Here is a 24432-nt window from a genome sequence, read left to right on the forward strand (position 1 = left end):
GACACCAGGCCTCCTGCAAGGAGCCCTGTGAGAAAGTGAAATCACCCCAGGGAGATGTGCCTGCCAGGTCCCGGAGGAGGGGCAGAGTCCGTAGGCAGCAAGAGGGTCTGCAGACATGACAATCAGCTGTGCCGGGGGGAGTGCCCCCACCTCAAACCCTGTACCCCAGACACTCGGGCTCACCATGGCATCTGGCCCCACCTGGGCCTCATACCCACAGCAGGCACATGGCAGGCGTGCAGCAGGCGCACAGCAGGGATACAGCAGGTATACAGTAGGTGCAAGGCAAGCATATACCAGACATACAGTAGACATGCCTGAAGCAAACAGCAGGCGCACAGCAGGTATAGAGCAGGCACACAGTGGGTATACAGCAGGTGCACAGCAGGTATACAGCAGGCGCACAGCAAGCACACAGCAGGTATACAGCAGGCGCACAGCAGGCACACAGCAGGTACACAGCAGGCACACAGCAGGTATACAGCAGGCGCACAGCAGGCACACAGCAGGTATACAGCAAGCACACAGCAGGTATACAGCAAGCACACAGTGGGTATACAGCAAGCACACAGCAGGTACACAGCAGGCGCACAGCAGGCACACAGCAGGTATACAGCAAGCACACAGCAGGTATACAGCAAGCACACAGCGGGTATACAGCAAGCACACAGCAGGTACACAGCAGGCGCACAGCAGGCACACAGCAGGTATACAGCAAGCACACAGCAGGTATACAGCAAGCACACAGCAGGTATACAGCAGGCGCACAGCAGGTATACAGCAGGTATACAGCAGGCACACAGCAGGTATAGAGCCGGCACACAGTGGGTATACAGCAGGCGCACAGCAGGTGTACAGCAGGTATACAGCAGGTATACAGCAGGCACACAGCAGGTATAGAGCAGGCACACAGTGGGTATACAGCAGGTGCACAGCAGGCACACAGCAGGTATACAGCAAGCACACAGCAGGTATACAGCAAGCACACAGTGGGTATACAGCAAGCACACAGTGGGTATACAGCAAGCACACAGCAGGTACACAGCAGGCGCACAGCAGGCACACAGCAGGTATACAGCAAGCACACAGCAGGTATACAGCAAGCACACAGCAGGTATACAGCAAGCACACAGCGGGTATACAGCAAGCACACAGCAGGTACACAGCAGGCGCACAGCAGGCACACAGCAGGTATACAGCAAGCACACAGCAGGTATACAGCAAGCACACAGCAGGTATACAGCAAGCACACAGCAGGTATACAGCAGGCGCACAGCAGGTATACAGCAGGTATACAGCAGGCACACAGCAGGTATAGAGCCGGCACACAGTGGGTATACAGCAGGCGCACAGCAGGTGTACAGCAGGTATACAGCAGGTATACAGCAGGCACACAGCAGGTATAGAGCAGGCACACAGCGGGTATACAGCAGGTGCACAGCAGGCGCACAGCAGGTATACAGCAGGTACACAGCAGGTGCACAGCAGGCGCACAGCAGGTACACAGCAGGTGCACAGCAGGTATACAGCAGGTACACAGCAGGCGCACAGCAGGTATACAGCAGGTGCACAGCAGGTATACAGCAGGCGCACAGCAGGTATACAGCAGGTGCACAGCAGGTATACAGCAGGCGCACAGCAGGCACACAGCAGGCGCACAGCAGGCGCACAGCAGGTATACAGCAGGTGCACAGCAGGTATACAGCAGGCGCACAGCAGGTACACAGCAGGCGCACAGCAGGCACACAGCAGGTATACAGCAGGCACACAGCAGGTATACAGCAGGCACACAGCAGGTATACAGCAGGCATACAGCAGGTGTACAGCAGGCACACAGCAGGTATACAGCAGGTGTACAGCAGGCACACAGCAGGCGCACAACAAGCCTGCTGACAGCCCACAGCCCACAGCATGGCAAGCCACTGAAGGTGCTCCCATGAGAACTGACACCTCGCGGCCGCCTGGCCTGTCCCTTCTGGGGGCCCCGCCGGCGAGGCTAGAGCAGGCTGACAGCAGGGTGCTGGGGCCCCATCTGCGGGGCACTCACGGGGGCACCTGGGGGCTGTCCGGGTGGGTGGGCACCCGCGGGGGCCACAGCTGAGCTCCTCATCTTTTCCACCCTGACGGAGGCCGGCAGCCAGGCGGTGGGGGCGGGGGGGGCGCTCCACAGAGGGTGGGTGGGGTGGGGCGGCCTGGCTGGGCTGGTGGGCTCGGCCTTCGAGCTGTCCTCACGCCAAGACAGGGACCCGGGCACCAGCGCCGGCCCATGGCGCCCACGGGTGACGCCTGGGCTGAGCTCCGGCAGCCCAGCACGGGGGACGGGGCCCGGGCCGACTCAGGACCCGTGAAATCCTCCTGGGACAAGGGCCCGGCACCACGCCCGAGGCTGGGCGTGGCTTCTGCGACCCGCGGGCTGCCATGGTCCACGGATACCCCGGAATCTGCCCCTGCCCAGGGGCTGCCCTGCACGCGCCTCGAGCCCAGCAGTCTTGACGTCACCCTTGGCAACACGCTGACGCAGAAGCCGGCAGGGGCGGGAGGGGCCCTGGTGGGGGGAGACAAGGCTGCAGACGCCGAGTGGGGGGCAGGGGGAGCTCCGCCGGGCCGCGTCCGGAGCCTGGCACTGGGTCGCAGGCCCCTCTGGTTTCTCGGGGCCACCCGGCTTCCACTGGGGCTCTTGGAAAGGCAATGGCGGGGGCAGGGCAGGGGGCAGCCCTGCAACCCCCCTCCCTGGCAGCCAGCCCCACTTGTGGACTCAGGGCGGCATTGTCTCCACCCGGCAGTGTTTGTTTTCCATCGAGATACTGCTGGTGGAGCATGAAAGGTCAGAACCACTTGGAATCCAGTGAATTTCCAGCCCTGCTTGAGTTTCTCATTGAGAATCTCCTTTTCTGGTGAACAGTCACCTCCCCAGGCCTGCCGAGCCCAGGCAGGGGGCAGGCTGGGGCTCTATTTATTGCTCCAGGAGACACCGTGACAACCCACGGGCCTCGGAGAAGCCGCCTGTCCACCTGGCCATGCACTGGGCTCAGCCAGGCGGCTGCTTGCCCACACACGACGGGGCCCCGGTGTGCAGAGTGGCAGTGTGTGGGCGCCTGCCGGGCGGGCGTGATGCCTGGGCTGAGACCTGATGGGCAGGGTGGGGTGCAGGGGGCAGGGCAGCCGCATGCCTCCATGGAATGCAGGGCGCCCCGGGGCCTGGCCCCCCACGCCCCTCTTGACCCAGCACTCCTGCAGGCGCAAGCTCTGTGGCAGGATGTGCCGGCCGACAGCCTGGGCACCCCGCCCGGCGCCCAGGGAATTCACCCCGCCTGTCCTCTGGTCCTGGAGATGACAGAGGAGGTGGCCCGGAGATCCGGGCCTCAGGGCCCAGGGCCATGACCAGCCAGCCCCGGGGGGGGGGGCAGAACCAAGCCGGTGCCAGAGAGCCGGGGGGCGGAGCCCGGGTGGGCGCACACCCATCCGGGCGGCCCCACGCCCTCGGCCGTGCTCAGCAAGGAGCCTGGCCTCGCCCTGCCGCTGCCCAGGACCACACGCCACACAGAAGCGGGGGTGGGCAGATGCGGGCACAGTGCTGGGAGTGAGATGGGCTGGCCCCTGGGGCTGTGGGCTGGCCAGGCCCCCCACGCTGGGATCGGAAACCTCTGCCTGCCTGACTCAGACCCTCCCCGGGTCCTGCCTGTCTCAGACCCTCTGCTGGGGGGGCGGCCCGGCCACACCCACCCCTGTACAGCTGAGCGGCCCCCAGCACTGTGGCTCCTGGCGCCCGGGGTCTCTTGCCCAGCTGGGCCTGCGGGGCACTGCCCAGCCTCCTTGCCGGGGGCCTGCCTCCCAGCCTGCCCAACAGCTCCCGTCAAGCCCCAGTGGCTTCAGCCCCAGGCCCAGCTGTCCCTCGGCAACCTCCTATACTTGCCCACACGCTCAAGGCTGAGCCTATAGGGCAGTCCTCAGCCTGGGCAGAGGGCCTGAAAGAATTCCCAGTCCGTCCTCGACCCCAGGGATGAAGCCTCAGAGGAGTTCCTTCACCCTGCGGCTGACGGACGCTCAGAACTGGGTCAGGTCGTGGGGCCGAGGTTCCCGGGACCGAGCCTGGTGCTCAGCTGGGGGGAACCGCCGCCCAGGCCCACGACTGGCCGCCTGCCCTCCTTGGTCCTGCCGAGCAGCCAGCCTCGGTCCTGCCTCCTGGGCCCCTCCCCACACACCTGCTGCCCCCGACCTCACCTGCAGCGAAGCCTCTCGGGGTGCCAGCCCCTTTCCTCCCTGCCCTGGGAGGTCCATGGGCTCTGAGGGCTGGGGGGCAGGCCCCAGCTGGCCCGCTGTGCCTGAGAACAGCAGGCACGGGGTGTGGCCTGCGCGCAGCACCAAGGTGCAGGCCCCCTGGGCACCGGGCCCCGCTAGCACCCTGAGGGCGCCATGGCCCAGGGCAGTCTCCCTGCCCGGGGCTGCGGGTATAGTGGTTACTTGGTCAGAGTGGGCCGGGGGTCCTGGAACGGAGTGACCACCGAGAGCCGCGCTCTGGGCGGACGTCCTGGCGGCAGGTGCGACCCTGCGGTCCTCGCGGGGCCGATGGCCGCCGGCTCCCCCTTGAAGGGGCCCCCGCCCCCGGGGCCGGCGCACGCGGCAGCGCGGAGGAGCCGCGGCGCACTCACCGTCTGGTTGTCCTCGTAGAGCTTCAGGTCGTAGCCGCTGAGCTCCACGCAGAAGATGATGGCGGTGACGCCCTCGAAGCAGTGGATCCACTTCTTGCGCTCCGACCGCTGGCCGCCCACGTCCACCATCTTGAAGGTGAGCTCCTTGAAGGTGAACTTGTTCTCCACGATGCCCGTGGTCATGTCCCGGGAGCGCAGGATGTCCTCCACGGTGGGCACGTAGTCGGGCGCGGCGATGCGCTCCAGGTCGTTCAGGTAGTACGCCGCGTTGTCCTCCAGGTGGTACTCGCTGGAGCGGCCGAAGCAGGCCTGCGCGCCGGGGTCGGCCCACAGCCGCCGCATGACGCCCAGCAGCTCGGGCGTGATCTCGCCCTTGCTCTCGGCCGGGCCCGTGAGCGCGAACAGCTGCACGGCGTCGTAGGCGCGGTCGGGGTTGTGGAAGTCGATCTTGAGCGCGGCCAGGGCGCGCACGATGCGCGTGAGCGAGTCGATGGCGTTGTAGACGATGAGCGGCTTGTACTCGCGGCAGGCCTCCAGGTTGAAGCCTCCGCTGTGAAGGATCTTCATCTGCTTCACCACGGTGCTCTTGCCCGAGTTGCTGGTGCCCAGCAGCAGCAGCTTGATCTCGCGCCGCTGCCGCTGGCTCTCCGAGCGCAGGTGGCGGTCGATGCGCCGCGACCGCCGGGCCGCCTCTTTCTCCTCTGAGCTTTGCCGGCATCCCATGGTCCGGCCGGGCAGCACCGGGGGCCCACCAGCCGCGGGGGGAGCGACGATGCTGAGACGATGCCCAGACGGGAGGCTCGGGCCCGACGCACGCACGCACGCACGCACGCACGCGTGCCCCGGCGGTGGGAGCCGGTGCAAGGCGGAGGCGCTCAGCGCGCCTCGGGGGGCGAGGCCATGGCCCGCTGCAGCCCCTGCCCCGGCGCCCCCGCTCCAGTTGGCATGGCGCTCCCGCCGCGGGAGGCGGCCCAGCCCCTCCTCAGGGACACTCCGCCGCCCCCCAGGCCCGCGGGGCCACCTCCGTCATTCCCTGTCCTCCGGATGGCGGGAGGCCGGCTCGGCTGCTGGTGGCTGGGGTGCGGCTCCCAGGTGCGTGACTGGAGGGCGGGTCCCCGGTATCGATGCTGACGTCCAGGGCTCTCCCTGCAGCCCCGGAGGCCTCGATCATCCGATCATCCGCCCTTCACCTGCCAACGAGAGAACAGCGTGAGCCTCCTCCCACACAGGCCAGCAGGGCGGGGAGCCCTGGACGGGCCTGGTGGGCGGGGATGAGGAATCAGAGCCCTTCCCTTCCGTGGAGCTCACCCCGCAGCCCAGGGCGAGGGGCGCCCCTGGAGACGCCCCCGAGACGCCTCTGCTGATGGCAGTGACTGTACGATGATGGGCCAGTCGGCGCAGCCCCAGCAAGGCTGGCCGTTTAGCTTAGAGCAGAGACCCCCAGACGATCCCCGCTGGGCATGCAGGGGCCGCACAGAGCGAGTGCTGAGGACGACGTGAACACTAAGTTGGCAACAACCACACGCGTGAACCCCCAGTGTGCACGTGTGCACACACGTGAGCAAGGGCCTGTGAAGTCGCCCCAAGCAGCAGTGAGCTCTAGGCTGTGACAGTTCCAGGGGCTCCCCCATTCACGCCCTAAGAAAGGTCTGCAGACAGGAGTCCCCGCCAGGAGCCGGGCGGGCCCAGCGGCTGCTCCGTGGTCCGGGTGCTGACTCTGCCCAGCCCTTGGCCAGCGGCTCTGCATGTCTGGTTCTGGCCCAGCAGCTGCCCAGGGCTCCCGGGGGCCCAGCCTCCTGAAGGTAATGCCTGCCACATTACCGGGGTGCCTGGTGGCGTCAGTTCTGATTTTCTCAATTTGGGGTCATGTGCAGGCCCAAGTGACCAACTCCCTCAGCTGGCCGGCGACAGGGACAGAGGTCACCCAGGAGAGCAGGTCCCTCCCGCTGTCCAGGGCCACCAGAGATACACAGGCCCCCCGAGGTGACCCCCACACCCCTCAGGACACAGTCCAGCCCAGGCAGGTGACGCGGCCCGGGGTCCAGCGGCCCCTCTGCGTGCAGGGTGGCGTCCGGACAGACAGCACCGATGGCCGTCCTCGCGGTGCTGCGCACAGCCCCTCCCCGGGGGGCCTGGGGGGCCCACCCACAACCCACCTGCTCCCTCATGGGCCTCCTCAGGCCCCCGTACCCCCCCAGTGGGCTCCCCCCTCCCCACCACGCCCACCCCTTCTCAGGCCTCTCCTACCAGGTTGAGACCCTTACCAAACACCACATACACAAAAATTAACCTAAAAAAGAGCAAAGACCTAAAGCTATAGAACTCGCAGGAAAAAGCAGAGCAAAGGCTGCCTGATCCTGGGTCCTGGCATCCATTTCTGGGGCACAACGCCAAACACACACACAATACCACAAACTGGATTTCATCAAAAGTTAAACATTTTGTGCATCAAAGACGGCGTCAGCAGGCCGAGGCAAGCCGCAGAATGCAGAAAACGTCTGCAAACCGTGCACCTACTGAGCAACCAGCTTTGAGAGCATGGAGAACTCCTAAAATTCGCGAGAACACACAACCTGAGTCAATGCTGGAAACGGACTCGAGTGCACGTTTATCTAAAGGCACGTGAATGGCCGAAAGCACATGAGGACGCTCAGAATCGCTGATTATCAGAGAAACATAAATCAAACCCACACTAAGGAACCACCTCACAAGCTGTAAGGAGAGTTACTCCACGAAGAGGGTGGAATCCCTGCAGACTGCTGCTGGGAAAGCCCGCTGGTGCGGTTGCCGTGGCAAAGAGCCCGAAGGAAGGGCCCTCAGAAAACGAAACACACATCTACTCCACGACCCCGTGCGCCCACTTCCGGGTGCAGGCCCGAAAGCACCGGCAGCCGGGTCTCAGCGAGATGCCCGTTCACCCGTGTTCACAACAGTGCTGTCCATCAACGGCCAAGAGGGGAAGCAGCCCCGCGTCCACCGACGAGCCCGAGGGGCCGACAGACTGGGAGGGAAACGCACACGGGAACGTTCTTCAGCCTCGAAGACGACGACGCTCGCGACGCGGGCCACAGCGGATGGACCTTGGGGCCACGACGCTCAGTGAGGCCGGCCTGGCCTCAAGGACAAGCGCTGCTGTGTGATTCCCGGCGGTCCCGACCCGGGTCACAGGCGCAGAGGCCGGAGGGGACGGTGGCGCGGGGCTGGGGGCGGGAGGGGCAGGGCTTAAGAGGGAAGGCGGCTCGCTTTAGGGAGACGGGCAGGCTCTGGAGACGATGCCGGTAGTGGTTGCACGACGTGAACGTGCTTGATGCCGGGGGACTGCACCCGTTTACACACGGTTGAAGGGGCTTTCCTGGAGGTCCCGTGGCGAGGCATCCACCTGCCAGTTCAGATGTGGGTTCGACCACGGGTTTGAACCCAGAGGGTCCGTGTGCCGAGGAGGTGCAACTACCACGCCCAGAGCCCGCGTTCCACCAGGACAGCAGCCTCCGCAGCGGGGCCCCCGCGCACCCCAGCCTGGGAGGGGCCCCTGCTCCCCGCACGAGAGAAGAGCTCCCCGCGGCCAGAGGACCCAGCATGGACAAATGGAGGCGAGTGAAGACACGTTTAAAGAATGGTTACGCGGGTAAATCTCGTTACGCGTATTTTAACACCCCCGTGAAAAGGTGGGGCTGCTCACGTGGCCCCTGACCGGGGTGGCCACAGGGCACCGCGGGGGTCACAGGGGAATGTGGCCGGGGCAACCGTGCCCGATGGGTAGGCCGTGCGTGGATTGTCAGAACCAGGCCCAAGGCCCCCAAGAGCCTCCCTGCAGCTCTGCAGGGCTCAGCCACAGCCTTGGGGGTCTCCGCGGTGGGGCTGGCACTTTGGGTCCGATTGCGCTTCCTGGGACCCCCGAGGGGGCCTCCAGTCAGCCCAGAGGCACAGGCCCGGGGCCGACGCCACGTTCCGCCCTGGCCAGGAGCCGCCCTCCGGTCCCCAGCACCTGACACCTGGGAGCCCCGCTGTGGTGCCGCTGGGTCCGCCTAGATTCCATTGAGGTGTGGGGCTGGGAGAGGCAGGCGGGGGGGCACAGGGGATGGACTGACCAGGGAACTTAAAGACGGCAGGACCCTGACAGGAGGGGAGAGACGCGGGCGGGCGAGCAGGCCGGCCCAGAGCCCACGGTGCACGCCGGGGACCGCGTGGTGCGCGTGCCGACGTGCTGTGGCCACACGCATGCAGGTCTGTGCGCCGTGCGTGGTGTGTGATGAGGGCTGCACGTGGACTCAGGGCCCTCACCCACAGTTACTCACTGGGCTGGCCGGCGGGCAGCGGAGGTCTGCTGGAGACCCTCGACCGAGGAGGGCGGGCATTGGACCAGAGGCGGCAAGTGAGCGGTGATGGGGGCCCGGCTTTAGAGCGCAGGCTGGGGTGGGGTGCTGGGCTGCGCAGGGCCGGCCTGGGGGAAGCAGAGGACGCGTGGGGCTGGCCCGACAGCGGGGGGCGGCCTGCTCTCCGGGTCGGGTGGGCCGAGTGCCGCACTCCGTCTGGGTGTGAACAGCACCCCTGGACGCAGAAGGCTCTGCACGTAGCTGTCCCAGGGCCGGAGGGGACGGCTGCAGCTGGCTGGTGGGGGCCCCGGGGTCTGGTCCAGGCTGGGAGGGGGGACCCTGGTGGGAAACGGGCTCAGTGTTCACAGGTGGACCAGCCCGGGCTCCCCGACAGCTGCGAGGGCAACCGCGTCCTCTGAAGCTCCACCCTGGCCCCCTCAGCGGCCTCGCCGACCCGTCTGCCTGTGGACCCGGGGGGCCACCTGGGCAGGACCCCAAACCCAGAGCCCACTCAGGACCCTGCGGCTGGAAGCCGCCCTCCCTCCCACAGCCTTGAGAGAGATGCTTCCCCTTGGAGCCTCCCTGTTCCGACCTCGACCCCCACCCTGGCCCCCTCCCCGGACACGCCCCTCTCAGGCCTCAAGTCACAGGGCACGGGGCCACCGGGGCCAGGGCGGGGTCGCGGGCTCGGTGGGGCCCTGCACATCCAGTAAAGCTGCACCCTGGACGCCCCCCGGGGCCTGGCCCGGCCCTCCAGCCCCGTGATGCCCGGTCCTGCCGCTGCCCTCCCCGCGGCCGCGTCAAGAGCTGGAGCACGGCTGTGGGATGGCAGCCCCCTACTGCGTGCCCAGCGGCCCCCTGCGGTCCCCACCCCTGGTGCAGGCAGGGAGGCCAGGGCCAAGGTCACCTAGGGTGTCGTGCCCAAGCCGGCCTAAGCCAGAGGGTCTCTGGGACGGGAGACGGCTTATCGGCTTAGGGGGCCGAGGAACCCTGGACCCGGCGGGCGGGGCGGGCTCGTCCCAGGGCCGGCTTCCTCCAGGGAGGCAGAGATGAGACAGGGGAGCCCCCGCCCCCAGGAAAGCCTGCTCTACACTGAGCCCTGGGCTCCCAGGCAGGGCTGGGCTTGAGGGGGCCTGTGGGGTCCGAGCAGAGGTCACTCGCTTGGCCAGCCGTGCGGGGGGGTCAGGGGAGAACCCCAGGGCTGGCGCGGCCAGGCAAGACCACCCCAGCACCGGGCCGCAAGCCTGACGCTCTAGAGAGCTGCGCCTGGACTGACGCCTCCATGGGGACCTGGGGGCCGCCGGCCTGAGCCCCAGTGCCTGGGGCCTGGCCACGCGCCTCTGCCACGGGCCTCTGGGCCGGGATCATCTCTCACTCGGGGCCCCGGCCCCGCCCTCCTGGACCGCGGTCCCTGCTGACCCCACCCCCGCCTCCCAGGAAGGACGCGTCTCTGCCCCCCGTGTAGGCCCGCTCAGCTCCACTCCCACGTCCCGAGACGGGTGGATACTTGTGTCCGAGCACCAGGCCCCACGTGCCCTTGCTGGGCCTGCCGGAGCTCGGCCTAGGCCCATCTGCGGCCCCCGCAGGCCTGTGTCCTTCGCCTGTGCCTCTGACCTGCCTGCACCCACTGAGCGCGAGCTGTGGCCCCAGGACGCGGCTTTGACCTCGGGGCTCGTGGCCCCGCCTGGCTGGCCCAGGTCCGCAGACACGTGGGGCGGTCTGCTCGCGTCCTCGAACTCAGGGCAGCTGTGGGCTGGGCCTCGGAGACACTGTGTCCCCGGGAAGCTGGCGCAGTGGGGTCCGAGGGAGGGCCTGGCTGCACCCTCGGTGTCTGGGACCCATAGGGCACGGCCTTCACTGCCGTCCCGCGGGCACAGCTCCCGCGTCACCCTCACGGGGTGCCCGGAGCTGGGCATGGCGCCCCGGGTGTAGGACTCAGGTCTGGGGAATGGGCAGCGCCCCCGGGGCTGCCTGTGGGGTGGGGGGCCCTCCGACCCCCCAGGACCCCTGGCGCCAACACAACCGGTCACCTGTTCTTGTCGTATGTGGCCCCGTCTTCTCTAAGCTGATTGCCTTCTCACTGAGACATCTCTGCTTTAAAATTGCCCTCGCCGTTCCTGCTTCGCAGGAAAGCCCGCGTCGCAGCTCTGACAGAAGGACCGAGACCAGCGGGGTCGTAGCTGCCAGTGCAGGGACTGCCAGGGGCAGGCCATGGGCCCGCTCCCGCTGGACAGTGGGGTCAGCAAGACCGGGGGGTGGGAGCACGCAGCTCACGGGCTCCAAACGGGGGCTTTCCCCTTAAGGGAAGGGACAGAGGAGGAAGGCAGCCGACCCGGGTGAAGGGTACTTCTCGCAGCTTGGGGTCTCAGGCCCTCTCTGTGGCCCGGCGACCACCCAGCCCCCAGCATGCAGAAGGGCGCACCCAGGCTGAACCCTCCCTGCTGGACCCCCGGGGCGGGGGTCAGTGCCGTCCCCTCGGCCTCGCTTGGCATGGACGCTGTCTCAGAGAACTGCTCCGCCCTGACCCCCTCAGCCCACTTCATCAGACCACAGCCTGAGGCCCTCCCGATGGGCGACCATCCTCACCCGGGCCCGTCTGACCACTGTGGTGCCGTCGGGGGCCTGAGCTGGGTGTCAGGCTCCACTCTGGGCTCGGGGACACAGGGGTGAGCCTATGTACCCGGGGCTTGCGTTCTGGTGGGGGAACCCGGGAAGGGCAGCGCCATGGAGATGGGAGTAGGGTGTGTGTTGGAGAGCTGCCCCAGGGAGTGTGGCGGGAGGTCCAGGGAGCTGACGCTGGGGGAGACAGACCATCACACGGGGTGGGGGAGGCCAGGCTGGGGACACCTGGGCTGACACTGCCCGAGAGAGGGCCTGGTTACAGGCAAGCCTGCCCCAGCAGCGTCCCTCCCACGGTTCCCCAGGGGGTGGCTCAGTGTGGGCTCCCTGGCAGGGACCCCCAGGGCCCAGAGCGCAGAAAGTGCACGCTTCCCACCCGGAGACGCCCATCCTCCAGAGGCGGCGCTGCTGGCGTGGGAGGCGGGGGCCTGGCCGACATCACTGCGGCAGAACCAGACTCTGCTGCTCCCGGACACACAGCACCTTCTGAGGTGACCCCTACGTGCCCAGACGCCAGGAGCACTGGACAGGACGGGGCAGGCCGCCCTCCCAGCACCTGCCCCCTGCGCAAAGCCGGCCTCCCTCAGTATACTCCCCGCTGCCCACGGCACCCTGCCCGTGCCCCCCGCTGCCCACAGCACCCTGCCCGTGCCCCCACGCTGCCCACAGCACCCTGCCCGTCCCCCCACGCTGCCCATAGCACCCTGCCCGCGCCCCCATGCTGCCCATAGCACCCTGCCCGTGCCCCCACGCTGCCCATAGCACCCTGCCCGTCCCCCCACGCTGCCCACAGCACCCTGCCCGTGCCCCCCGCTACCCACAGCACCCTGCCCACACCCCGCCAAGGCCAGGGAGACTCTGCCCCTGAGCGCCCAGCCGTAGCAGCGCCTTTGAGACCTGACGCCTTTCCCAAGGGACCCTGAACCGAGGTTCTGGGGACCCCCACCCAGCAGCGGGTCAGGACCTCCCCCAGGACAAGGCCTTCCTCAGCCTCGCCCGGCCCCTGCCCCTCCTTCTTGCAGGCCGAGGCCCCAGGCCCTGCTCTGGACTGCCCCCGACCAGCCAGCAGGCCCCGGCTCTCTGCTCCCCGGGGACACAAGGCAGAGCCGCTCTGAGCTCAGCACCCGCCGCCCCAGCGTTATTTATGACCCCCCCCATGACACCGTGGCTGCCTAACCTGTGGCTGGATCAGCATGTGCGGCGGCGCCCTGGCGCCCTCACGCTCGAGGGACGCTGGTTCCGCGGGTCGGGGCGGGGCGGGGCGGGGCGGGGCGGGGGCTGTGGGCAGGTCCTGTCACTAAGGTGTCCCTCGACCCACAGGTACCCGGCAGGAAGCAGTTGCCAGATGAACACACCCCGCCCTTTGTACTGAGCAAGGGAGGGGCCCACTCGGGGCAGGGAGCGGCCCCGCGGGGACTTCTGGGAAGCCTTCCAGCAAGGCCAGGGCGACCCTCGCCACAATGGACAAGGTGTGTGCCCCGACACACCCTGACCCAGCCTGCCTGCGAGCCCCCGACCCAGGCTGGCCCTCAGGCTGGTAAGCCTGCAGGCCCCACGCCACTCGCCCCACCCTGAGGCCCCTCGCAGGCCCCCCACACACACCCCCACCCCCATCCTCAGCACCCAGATGCCGTGCACGGCCTTCCCTTCCTCCCTCTCCCGCCCCAGAAGCGCCCAGGACAGCCAGGAACAGGACTGGCATGCCTCTGCATTTCCAGAGCGGGGGCTGTGCTTCCACCCCTGGCCGGCGGACAAAGACCCCCGCGTCTGCGCAGCAGGGCCGAAAAGCAGGCCAATGCGCCTGGAGAGCGGGCCGCGGGGCCGTGTAGGGCAGGGCCCAGCCCGGGACGGGGTGGCTTCCTGGAGGCGGCAGGCCATGCTGGGGAAACCAGCTGCCGCCCGCCGGGCGAGGCCAGGGATGGGCACGCGTGCGTGGAGGTACCACCGAGGCAACCGATGCCTGGCACCGGCCCAGTGCTTCCGGGAGAGGAGCAGATTTTGGCCGAGGACAAAGAGAGTTTGATTAATCAGAAATTGGATAATGGAGGCAACACTCTAATTATTTTTTCTTCCTAGCATTTTCTGGAGAAATATGTTTGCACAGCACGTCGGAGGTAACGGAGAGGGTGAGGGGGCGGCCACGCCGGGGGAGAGCCCCACACCCACACGTGCCGGCCAGGGCTGGGGGGGGTGGGCTGGCTCGTGGGGATCACTGTGAGGGGCCCCAGGAAGCAAGGGGGGACAGGTGGGCAGGCCGGAGGCACGCACACACCTCGGGTCAGCTGGGCGCTGAGCAGGAGGTCAGGGCACCACAGAACCAGGAGAGGCGGGGACCGGAGGAGCTGGGGAGGGCGCGGGTGGTCAGCGGCTGCCGGCCGCAGGTGGGACCCGACGGTCTGTGACCCCCACCCCCCGCCCCAGCCCGGAGGGTTTTAACAGGCTCCCTCCTTAGCACTTTCACGGATCCTCCAGGGAGTTCTCTGCAAGAGAGTGCCACTGTCAATTTAGAAGGGAGTAGCTCCAAGCTCTGCGACGTGCAGCAGGTTCCTCTGGAAAAGAGACGAACTCAGGCAAGCCACTATCCGTGAGGCTGCGCACCACGCGTGCCCGCTCCTGCCAACGGGCGGCCCAGGCCGCCGCCATCTGGCCGTGCCTCCCGCCCGAGGGCCAGGGCCTGTGAACAGAGCAGGAGAAGCGTGGCGGGAGGGCAGGCGGCCCCCGAGGCCAGCTCCGGCCCAGCCGCCCATGGGCCGGGGGTGGGCGCTGGCCTGGGGCGCCACCCCACGACGGGCCTTGCTGGGCACGCACACAGGGCCCCCTGGCCTGACTCTCTGCCGCCACGGGCCTCACAGATGCTTAATGACCTGTAACGCAGGCCCCGCAGACGGTGCAGCTGGCCCTGCTCTCGGTGCTGAGTCCCCGCAGGGGACGCCACCCCTCCCGCCAACATGCTCCTCCAGGGCCCACCCCATCCTCGACCCCGAGAAGCCTCGCCGGCCCCCGTGCCCCGGCTCCTGGTGTACGGACCCCAGGGCTCCAGCACCCGCCAGCTCTCCCCTCGGACCACCACATGCGCCTGGCTCCCCGCGTCCCATGCAGCTTCTGCGGCCTCCTCGCCGAGGCCAGCCCCGTCCTTCCTCTGCCCCGTCGGCGGGCCCGCTTTCAGTTGACCCCTGCGTCCGACCCCTTCTCAGCGCCGGGCCCCGCCCTGGGTCAGCAGCCCCTCACCACGAACGCAGCGGTGGGCCCCACGCCGTCCACCAGGTGGGTCTCTTTTAAAAGGGCGATCCCACCCGCCCGGCTCCCCACAGCGGCTCCCTGACCCCCGGGCCTTTGCAGCGGCCACCCTCCCCCTGGAGCTCTTCCCTGGGGGGCATACAGCTCGACTGTCGCCTCTCCAAGGCGCCGTGTCAACAGCCGCGCCACAGAGACGCCCCTCCCAGCCACCGCGCTGGTTTCCTTCACAGCAACTGTCCTGCCTGACACCGGTCACGGGGTGTCCGTCAGTCCTCGGGGCCTGAGTGTGCCTGCCCCTGCACTGGGCACGGCCCGAGCCCTCGCATAAAGATCAGCCGAAGGAGCCCAGGGCTGAGCCGGGCGAGCGGGCGAGGTTCCGCTTCCCCAGGGGGGGCGTCCAGGGAGACAGGTGGTCCCTGCAGGCTGCTCCCTGTTAGCTCACTTGCGGGGAGTGCCCGCCCTGGCCGTGTGGACGCCAGGGAGGACCACACAGGGGCGGGCAGGGCTCTCCTGGATCTGCCTGCGGCAGGGACGGAAACAGGCTGGGGGGCCAGGGGGTCTGTGCCCGCCCGCCCTGGGGCTCGCCGCGCTCCCCGAGGCTGCACAAGTGTCTCAGGGCCCCCACCAGGGCTGAGCCTCAGTGTCCGCCCCGACGTCTGTGTCCGCTTCCCGGGGCTGCCTCCCTGCCAGCCCACAGAACCGGCCCTGGGGCTCGGCCGCCCTAGGCTTCCTTCCTGGGGGTGCGTGGTGGCTAACCCACCTCCTCCAGGGTTCCCGCCAGGCCAGTCGCGGCTGGCAGCCGGGAGCACGCCACACAGAGTCCGGGTTCTTCGAGGGGCGGCATGGGGCAGTCAGGGAGGCTGTGTCCTCGGGGCTGTGCAGGAGGGCAGGCGTGCGGTCATCGTGTGTGCTCACGGGGCAGCCTCACAGTGGGGTCCAGGCTGCTGGGGCCATGCCCTGAGTCTGAGGCCAGCCTTCCCCGCCACTTGGCTCTGCGTCCCCCCTCCCCAGCCTCCTGCGTGGGCCCTGGGCAGCCTGGCCACGTGCCCCTGGCTACCCAGAAGTTCCTGGGATCGCCGGAGAAGCTCCAGACAGTTAGACCAGGAACCTGTCCTCCCGGGACTCCAGGAGACAGAAGGGCTGAGAAGCAGGGGGGAGGGCAGGGCAGAGAATTCATTCCCTGTGCCGCCGTCTGGAGTTGCGTGGCGAGCAGCTCCAGCCCCCTGAGCACAGGCCGCACCCCACGAGGGCAGGCAGGCGGCCCCGCTCTCCCTGCAGCGAGCTGGGCCTCAGCCAAGAGCGGGTGTGTGTCTGGGGGGGGGCGCACCACACAGATAGACACACAGCCCCTTCAGGGGGAGGGCAGACACACCCTCGGCAGCGGGCAGGCAAACAGATCCAGAGCGGAAGGTCACCCTGGCCTGCCGAGGGGCATGGAACTGACTCTTCACCTCCCGTCTGAGAAAATCAGTGTCTGTACAACACACGCGCTCTACCCCAGACGCCAGCGTCTCGTCCGTGAAGCGTGAGGCACGCTGAAGGCACAGTGCTGCCTAACCCAGGGCCTCCCATGCCATCGGCCCCTCCCCGGAGACCCCCACGTCTCCACGGTTACGGCTCAGGAAGGTGTGCACCCCGGAGGAACAAGGCCACCAGCTCAACACCATCACCCTCCGTGCGGGCCAGGAAGGGGGAGCCGGTTACCCAGGAGCCCAGCCCTGCTTGGAAGGGCCGGCGGAGGCCGCCAGCACCTCGGGGTCTTCCAGGCTCTTCCCCGGTCCGCGGGCCACGCCGCTGCTCCTCACTCGGGTGAGGACACGGCAAGTCTCCCCAGAAGCGGCCACCGCTGACGGGCCCGGGGGGTCGGCTGTTCCTCCCGTGTTCCAGCCTCGGGCAGCCTCTGCCCTTTCTCGCCTGACCTCCGGTGCCCCTGCCAGACCCAACTGCCTGAATGGCTCCAACATCCGAGCCTCAGTCCACGCTCTGCCCACTGCCCGCCAGGCCCACCCCAGCCGTGCCTGTGTCCTTCAAGCTCCAGTTCAAACGTCATTTTGCCCACAGGGCCCAGCTAAGTCCGGTCCTACCCAGGGGCCCCCTGACGACACCCACCCTCAGGGCTGAATTCTCCGAGGAGCAGACACTTGTCCCTCCTGGGGCGGTGAGTCAGTCCCGGGAGGGCAGGGCCAGTCCACTCCCACCCCAGCACTGGGGCCTAGGGGAGCAAAGGCTCAGTAAAACATTTGCTTAATTGAATTTGGCCAAGGAGCCTCCTCCAGACGGGAGCAGAGGGACACGATCTCCGTTGGGGGTGGGGGGAGGGAGAAACCAGCAACCCTCCTAGCAGGTGGGCCCCTGCGTCCCCAGACAGACACAGGGCTCCCAGCCTGGGTGCCGCCCTCCCATCCCCTTTCTCTGCTCACAGAGAACCCCGATTCTCGGCCTAGGCGGATTTCTGCCACCGACGCCCGGGGAGGCTCGGCTGCCACCCTGAAGCCAGAAGAACCCTTCGGGCCCCGGGCAGCAGGGCACTGAGCCCCGGCCCAAGGCCCGCTCCTCCCCCCACCCCCCGCACCCCAGGGCCCCCACCGCCTTTTAAGGGAAACAGAAACATCGAGCCGGGAACCCATCGCAACGGCAGCGGGTCGATATTCGCCTCTCGCTCTAAACGCCTGCGAGGAGCCTGCTCGGGTGCGAGAGCGACGACCGAGAGCCGTGCGTCCCCCGGGGGCCCAGGCCTCTGGGGCCCACGCCTTCCGCTTCAGCCCAGGCCACGCGCCGGCCCCTCACCATCACCACCGCCGCCCCGGGAGGGAGACCCCGCCGGCCCGCGCCCCGCGCCCCGCGCCCCGCGCCGGCGGCCGCCCGGGGGCCCCCGGCCCGCCGCACCCCCGGGCGCGGGCGCCCCTGCCCGCACCTGCCGGCGCGCGGCGCCCCTGCCCGGCGCGCGGCCCCCGCATCCCGGCGCCCCTGCCCGGCGCGCGGCCCCCGCATCCCGGCGCCCCTGCCCCGGCCCGGGCGGGGCCCCCCACCCGCACCAAAGGCCCGGGCGGGGTCCGGGGGCCGCCCGCTCACCTCAGGGCCGCGGCCGAGCTGCTCCGGCGGCGCGGGGCGGCGGCGCCCGCGCGGGGACGTGACCGGGCCGCGGGCGGCGCACACGCTCCGCCGGCCGGGCTCCCTCCGCCCGGGCTCCCGCGCCGCCGCCGCCCGCGGGTCCGCCCGCCCGCCCCGCGCCGCCGGCAGAGGGCGGAGCCGCCAGCGCGCAGTGTTGCCGGGCCAACCGCGGGCGGAGGCCCCCGCGCCCGCCGGCCCGCCGCCCATTGGGCGGGAGCGGCTGACGGACAGGCCCGCGGCCCAGCGACGGCGGGCCGAGGGGGCGGGGCCGGGGCTCTGCGCGCTCCGCGGCCCCGCACGCGCGCGCCGCCCGCTCGGCCGGCACCCGGAGGGGCCCTGCGGTCTCACTGCGTCGAGGCCGGGCGCCCACCCCGCTCCCCGCCGCTGCCCCCGGGAGGCCGAGTGCGCGAGCGGTGCGTGGCTCCGGCCGCGTCCGGCGTCCCCGGCCCAGATCCCAACCTAGCCTGAGCTCCGCGACCTTGGACACCCGGTTGACCTCTGTGAGGCCTGTTTGCAAAGTGGGGCTAGTGGCACCCGCTGCCCTGACTTGTCGCGACGGTCGCCTAGGACGTGGGAAAGGGCCGTGCGGACCCAGGAGGTTCACGCCAGCGACGTTTTGCCGCCATGGAAGGGGGCTTCGTCGTCTTTGCTGCTCGGGCCAGCAGGGTTGGGGCTCATCAGGGTTCCTGGCAATCCTGCCACAGAACGTTTGCCTTGGAAGGGAGGGTAAGAGAGTGGGAGGGGCCCAGGAGCGGCGCCTCCAGACCAGCGAGGCGGGAGGGAGCCAGTTCTGTTGAGGCCAGGGTCCATGGGCGCCATCGGGAAGCTCACAGACTGCTCGGATGCTCAGCAAAATGCAGCGAAGGGCAGTCTGCCAGATTCTGCTTTCAGTTTCAGGGGGAGCTCATCTGCGGGCCCCGGAGCCAGGAGCCCCTCGTCCCTGTGCTTAAAAAGACTCAGGCCAGAACCGAGATGTCAGTGCGCCCCCGTCCTCCCGTGCGCGCCGTGCGTCTCAGAGCCCCAGGTATATGCAAATGCTCCTGCAGATGCCCCTCGGTAACCCTTCTTTACCCCCCTACACCTCCTGGTATGGTCACAGTACGAGGGTCAGGCCACTTGTTGGCTGAAGGAGATGGGGTGGTGGGCCAAGCCCAGGGACCGGACAGATGTCGGTAGTGGACATCCTGAGGTGGATGACTCACTGAGGGCTAGACTGGGTCTGACGTGTGCTGGCTGCAGTTGGCCCCTGAGGACCAATGGGAAGTGACAGACCCTGCTCCGGGGTGGTGCAGAGGAAGCTGGGGGTGAAGCACAGCCCCGACTCCGCTGCCACTCCCTGTACACGCTTGACGAGTTACTTCACCCGGATGAGCCTCAGCCGCTGCTCCTGTCACAGGGGACACGAGCAGGTGGTCGGTCCCGAGAGGGTGATTCTGATGGGAGATGCACGTTGACACGTGTTCAGAGAGGGGCGGGGGCACCTGGGGGACCAGGGGTCCAAATTCAGCTGTTTGCAGAGGCACGTGTAGCTGCGAGCATGGGGAGACCCCGCAGGGCAGCCAGGTATGAGATGAGGGGCCCGATGAGCCTGGCTGCTGCCCACCGCCCCCCCAAGCCCCCCAGCCCCCTGACTGCGGAAGTGAGTGCTTCCCCCACCTCGAGCAGCGACCATCATCCTCCTTTCAGCAAAGCGCTCTCTCTGTGCTCAGGATGGAGGGGGCCCGCGAGCTGGGGCAGACTGCCGAGCGTGAGCCACGTGCAGCCGGGACGAAGCCAGAGGCCCAGCCCAGCTGGAGCCCCGAGGGTGGCAGCCACCCAGGCTGGGGCAGGTCAGGGGACGGTAGCAGCTGCTGGCGGCCCTTGGATGGGACTGCGCAGCTTGGCCTAAGAACCGCGGGAGAGTTTTGGGTCTCAAAATTTAAGGAGGAGGATGGCAAGGTTCACCTCCATTTCTTTTTACAGTCTTCACGTTTATTTACGGTAGGCCTGGTCCCACAGTGTGCAGTCAAGTGTAGAATCAAGTATGAAAACGTCAGCAAGTCAGCCCAGGGACAGGAAGAAAGAGTCCGTCTGTGAGGCTCAGGCCAGGCCGGGAGAAGACGGGTGACCTGGCATGTCTGGGAATGGCCCGATGGAGGCTGGGGGCCAAGAGGAGCCAGTGCGGGGAGTGGGGCAGGATGCCAGAGCGAGGGGAGGCACTTGTGAAGCCCTCGGAGGAGCCGCTGGAGAGGTGCAAGCTGGGAGGGGGCGTCCCAGGGCCGCAGGGTGGGGGCATCTTGGGAGGAAGACGTGGTCACCGTGTCAGGCGCTCCTGAGGGGCCGAGGAAGTTAAGGACAGAGCAGGGTCCCCATGAGCCAAGGCAGGTGCGAGGGTGGAACAGGGGCCGCAGGAGGCTGAAAAGACGGACAGGCAGGTGGAGGCCAGGCCTGCTGAGGTCTGGGCACTGGGGCGGATGCCAGGCCCTGGGGCCGGGTCCACACTGCCCGAGAGCACAGGACAGGAGAGCACAGCGCAGGCTCCGTGGGAAAAAGGGGGACGGGGCTCCCTGCTGATTGAGCCCACTCAGCATTCAGGAAGTGGCCGAACCTCCACCCCAGCAGTTCTATGCCTGGGGATCACGACCCTCGGTCCCAGCCATTCCTGGCCCAGCAGCTGCGCTGGACCCGGGTCTCCCTGGGCACAGGCAGGGGTCACACTGTTGCCCCACGAGGCCCAGCTCCCCCGGGGCCTCCGGGGCCCCTAGGACCTGGAATGCCTCATCTACGCGGGTCAGCTCCAGGTGGACGACCGTTCTGCCGACTTTCGCTCTGGCCTCCCCACCGCCCTAGGGCGCCCCCTTCTGGCCAGCTCTTCTCCGAGCCCCACCTGCCCATCCTGCTCACCCCAACCCCGCCGCTGGGTCTCGGGCTGCCGGGGGTCCTGATGGGTTTTCCTGCCAGGTTTCTTTGGGGTCTGTGCACCACCACTGCCACCCACCCCCCCAACTAGAACAAGCCAGATCTGGGTTAGTTATAAATAGCCAGGCCTTCGACTCTCCTTTTAGCTGAAAAGCAGCGAAGGGAGCGAGCAGAGAGGCGCACCCCGCACGCGTTTTATTTTTAAATCTCCCGTTTCCAAATGAGCCAGGCCCAGCAATGCTGGGAAGGAAAGCCCTGGGCAGCTGAGGGCCTTGCCTCTCCCTCCCGCGTGACTCTCGCTGCTCCCCTGTCCACAACAGCACCTTCCCTGGGCTGGCTTGGGTGCGGAGACCCCACTCAGCCCTGATGGGTGGTGCAGCCCCCAGGCAGGAACCACATCCCTCCGTCGGCCAGCACCGTCCTTCTCGGAGGGTCAGACTGTCACCTCCGCACTGTGGGCTGGGGAGCGGCAGTCCAGGCGGCTGTGGCCGAGCGGGACTGGCTGGGAGGCCCGAGCGGAAGGCTCGGGTGTGCTTATCTGGTGGTGGCCGGGCCGGAGAGCAGGGCTGAGGGGGAGAGGGTGCTCAGACCCCCCGAGGGGCGGGCAGGGACCACCGAGAGGTGTTCCTGCAGGGCGGGAACTGTGCAGCCTTTGTCTGATCCCCCTCCCACCCCTCACCCGCACCTATAGGCCCCGGCCTGCCTCTGGAACTCCGTGGGCTCTGAGACCCTTGCTGTGCCAGGCCTGTGTCCGGGCACACGGGGATACTAGTCCCTGACGCTAGCCCCCTCCCACCCCTCCTGCTCTGACACCGCACTGCCCCCTGCCAGGTGGGCTTGTGCCAGTAACGACACCAGGCTCCGTGAGGGTGGGTGGCTGTCTAAGATCACACGGCTGGATAGTTAGGAGTCCACCGTGGTTAGCCTTCTGCCTTTAATCTGTGTGTGTCAAACCACGGGACTTCCCTGGCAGTCCAGTGGCTAAGCGTCGGCTTTGCCGTGCAGGGGACATGGGTTCGAGCCATGCTCAGCGAACTAAGGCCCCACGTGCTGCAGGGCGGATGCTGAGCCCGTGAGCCACGACGGAGACCTAGGGACGCCAAAAGTAAATATTAAAAAACCCCACAACTTAGAGAAGCCAGTACTCTCGAGGCAACAGGAAAACGCTTTTCCTGAGCTGTGAGTGCCCGGAGCAGAAACGGGCGGCTCTGGTGGCTCCACCTGACGCCCCAGCAGCGCGCCAGCCGGGGGCACCGGGGGCACCGGGGGCACTGCACGCACTGCCCTTCCTCTCCGCAGGCCCCTGTCACTCGAGCTCTCGAGGACCGAGGGCAGAAGGCTGCGCGATGTCTTCAAAGGGGAAGTCCCTGGGTGCTAATTGGCACGCAGAGACCTGTAGGCTAATTAACCTGTTTATTTGTCTCTCTGGAGTAAATTAGAGGGTTGAGCCGGGGAGGCAGGAGACAGCGGTGGCAGCTCCGGCGGGGGACTGAGGACGGCTTCACGGTGGGCGGCCTGGGCTGCTGGGGCGGGGTGGGCTGTCGGGCGCCCTCCTTGGGGGCCCACTCCCTGCCCCGTGGGGGCTGCTCCGCCAGCAGCTCTGAGCACTCAGGAGCACCCTGGGGTGCTGCCTGGCCGTCTCTGGGGTCTCCTCTCGGCAGCCAGCTGTATGCTGACGCCCCGGGTGGGCAGGCTGGGAGGAGTAAGTCAGAAGCTTTCACGGGGGTTGGGCAGGCGGCTCCAGGCAGGGCCCCTCCCTGCTGGGCACTGGGCCCCTTCAGACCCCTCGGCCAGAATCCGTGGACCGCCTGCCCACTGTGGTTGGGGGCGCAGCCCTTTTTACGTGAGACGCTGTGCTGTTCACTCTAAGCCTTCCTCCTGTACCCGGCCAGCTCTCTCTCCCATCCCCGGGGCTGGCCGGGTATCCCAGACACATCACATTGTGGGTGGAAGGAGAGACTGATGCCCCCCACCTCCACCCCAGGCTTCCCTCTGGTTCATGGTGGTCGGGGAGGGTCATGGACCCCCCGTGTGCCTGGGTCCCGCAGGGGCGGCTGCTGCCCCTCAGGCCACTGTTCCAGGTGGGTGCCCCCCAATCCCAGGTGGCCAAGGGCTGGACCTTTTGGGACCCTCCGTGACCTCACAGTTCCCACCCCAGCATATCAGCCGTGGTTTCAGGCCCCCGCTTGGCAGCAGGAGAGGATGGGATTTGTAATTTATCTGGTCGAATACTGCAGGCCCCCCTTGCAGTCCTCCGGCTTCCAACACACGTGACAGGTGGTGGGTGGCCACCGGCCCACGCTTCGTACCCGCTCCCGTCCTGCAGGGGCCCTGGGCATCGTCAACAGCGGCCTGATCCCCTCACTGGTGTGGAAGCTGCAGCGGGAAGAGGAGGAAATCCAGGCGCTCCTGCTGGACACGCTGGCCGCCTGCCTCACGGAGGACGCCACCGAGGCGCTGGCCAGCCGTGCGGTGCCCTTCCTGAAGGAGAAGCTCCTGAGCGCCAACAGCGGCATCCGCAGCAAAGCCGCCCGCACGCTCATCGCTGTCAGGTGAGGCCCCGGCTCGCCGCCCCCCCGCCCCCCGCCTGCTTGTGCCCTGGGGGAGCAGGACCCCTCCACCTAACCCCAGGAGGCCCCCAGTCCCGCCCCCTCCCGTGAGGAAGGGACGCCCAGGAGACGCCATCTGCACAGTCGGGACAGGGAGCCCAGGGCGTTGAGTCCCTCGTGAGCCAGGGTCGCCGTGCTCACAGCCTGTGCCCGGCGCAGTGTCCCCCTGGAGGGCAAGGTCCAGGTGTGGCAGCACGACGTCATCCCCATCCTGGCGCACCTGCTGAAGGACAGGGACGAGGAGGTGCAGGCCAACGCGGCGGGGGCGCTCATGAACGCCGCGGTGACCACCGAAGGTGAGGCGGCCCGGGCGGGGGTCTGCCGCCTGCGCCGGGGTCGCCGCGCCCCCGACTGGCCGGGCGCCGCCCCCTCCGGGGCGGTCCTGGGCTCCGCCCTCTTCTTCCGGGCCCCTCCTTGTCATCCTCTCGGTTCTGTTTTGGAATTCCTGCCTCTGACCCGGCCCTTTGTGAACCAAAATTCTCAACTGACTCGCTTGCCACACCCGTGAGCCAGTCCTCCTGAGGTCCCGGCGGACGGACGGTGGAGCCCAGCAGTGCTCTCCTCAGTGGGCGGGGGCGGGGGGCGAAGAGGAACTGAGGTTACCCCCCACCCTGACTCCCACACTCGTCAGCACCCTGGGTGGTCGGAGGGGCCCGGACTGGTTCCCTGCCTGGAGGCGGGGTCCGTGCAGCACCTTCCGCCGCCTGCACCAGCCGGGTCCACCGAGCTTCCTTGCTGTCCCCCCCTGCTGGCTGCCTGGGCCTCTGATCCTCAGTCAGTGGCAGACCCCCCAGCGCTGGGAGTCCCGCTGCTCCCCATTTGCCCTGAGGAGCCCCCCACAGCCCCCTGGCCACCCCCCACCCCCGCCCGCTCTGGGCCACGCTTAGTGTTTCCCCCGGGCGTCCTGGGTGGGCGCCTGGAGGGCTGGGGGCTCTCAGGGGACCCTGGCGACACGGGAGTTTGGGCACGTGAGGCCACTTTTCCTGAGCTGGCATT

At 68.0% G+C, this 24432-nt stretch overlaps 2 protein-coding genes across 2 annotated transcripts in view; one reads left to right on the top strand and one right to left on the bottom strand.

The window, feature by feature from the left end:
* Positions 1–17964, bottom strand: part of GNAZ (G protein subunit alpha z) — a 29364-nt gene extending 11400 nt beyond the window's left edge. The window contains exons 1-2 of the mRNA XM_052654500.1: positions 17891–17964; positions 4650–5839 (exon numbers count right to left, since the gene is read on the bottom strand). Coding sequence (XP_052510460.1) covers positions 4650–5372 — 723 coding nt within the window. The 5' untranslated portion in view covers positions 5373–5839; positions 17891–17964. The remainder of the gene's footprint in view (positions 1–4649; positions 5840–17890) is intronic.
* The window catches only part of RSPH14 (radial spoke head 14 homolog), a 47271-nt gene that overhangs the window by 22108 nt on the left and 731 nt on the right, over positions 1–24432 (top strand). Inside the window, exons 4-5 of the mRNA XM_052654501.1 lie at positions 23154–23379; positions 23596–23732. Coding sequence (XP_052510461.1) covers positions 23154–23379; positions 23596–23732 — 363 coding nt within the window. The remainder of the gene's footprint in view (positions 1–23153; positions 23380–23595; positions 23733–24432) is intronic.

This window comes from Budorcas taxicolor, chromosome 17 (genome assembly GCF_023091745.1).
Source record: "Budorcas taxicolor isolate Tak-1 chromosome 17, Takin1.1, whole genome shotgun sequence".
NCBI lineage: Eukaryota > Metazoa > Chordata > Mammalia > Artiodactyla > Bovidae > Budorcas > Budorcas taxicolor.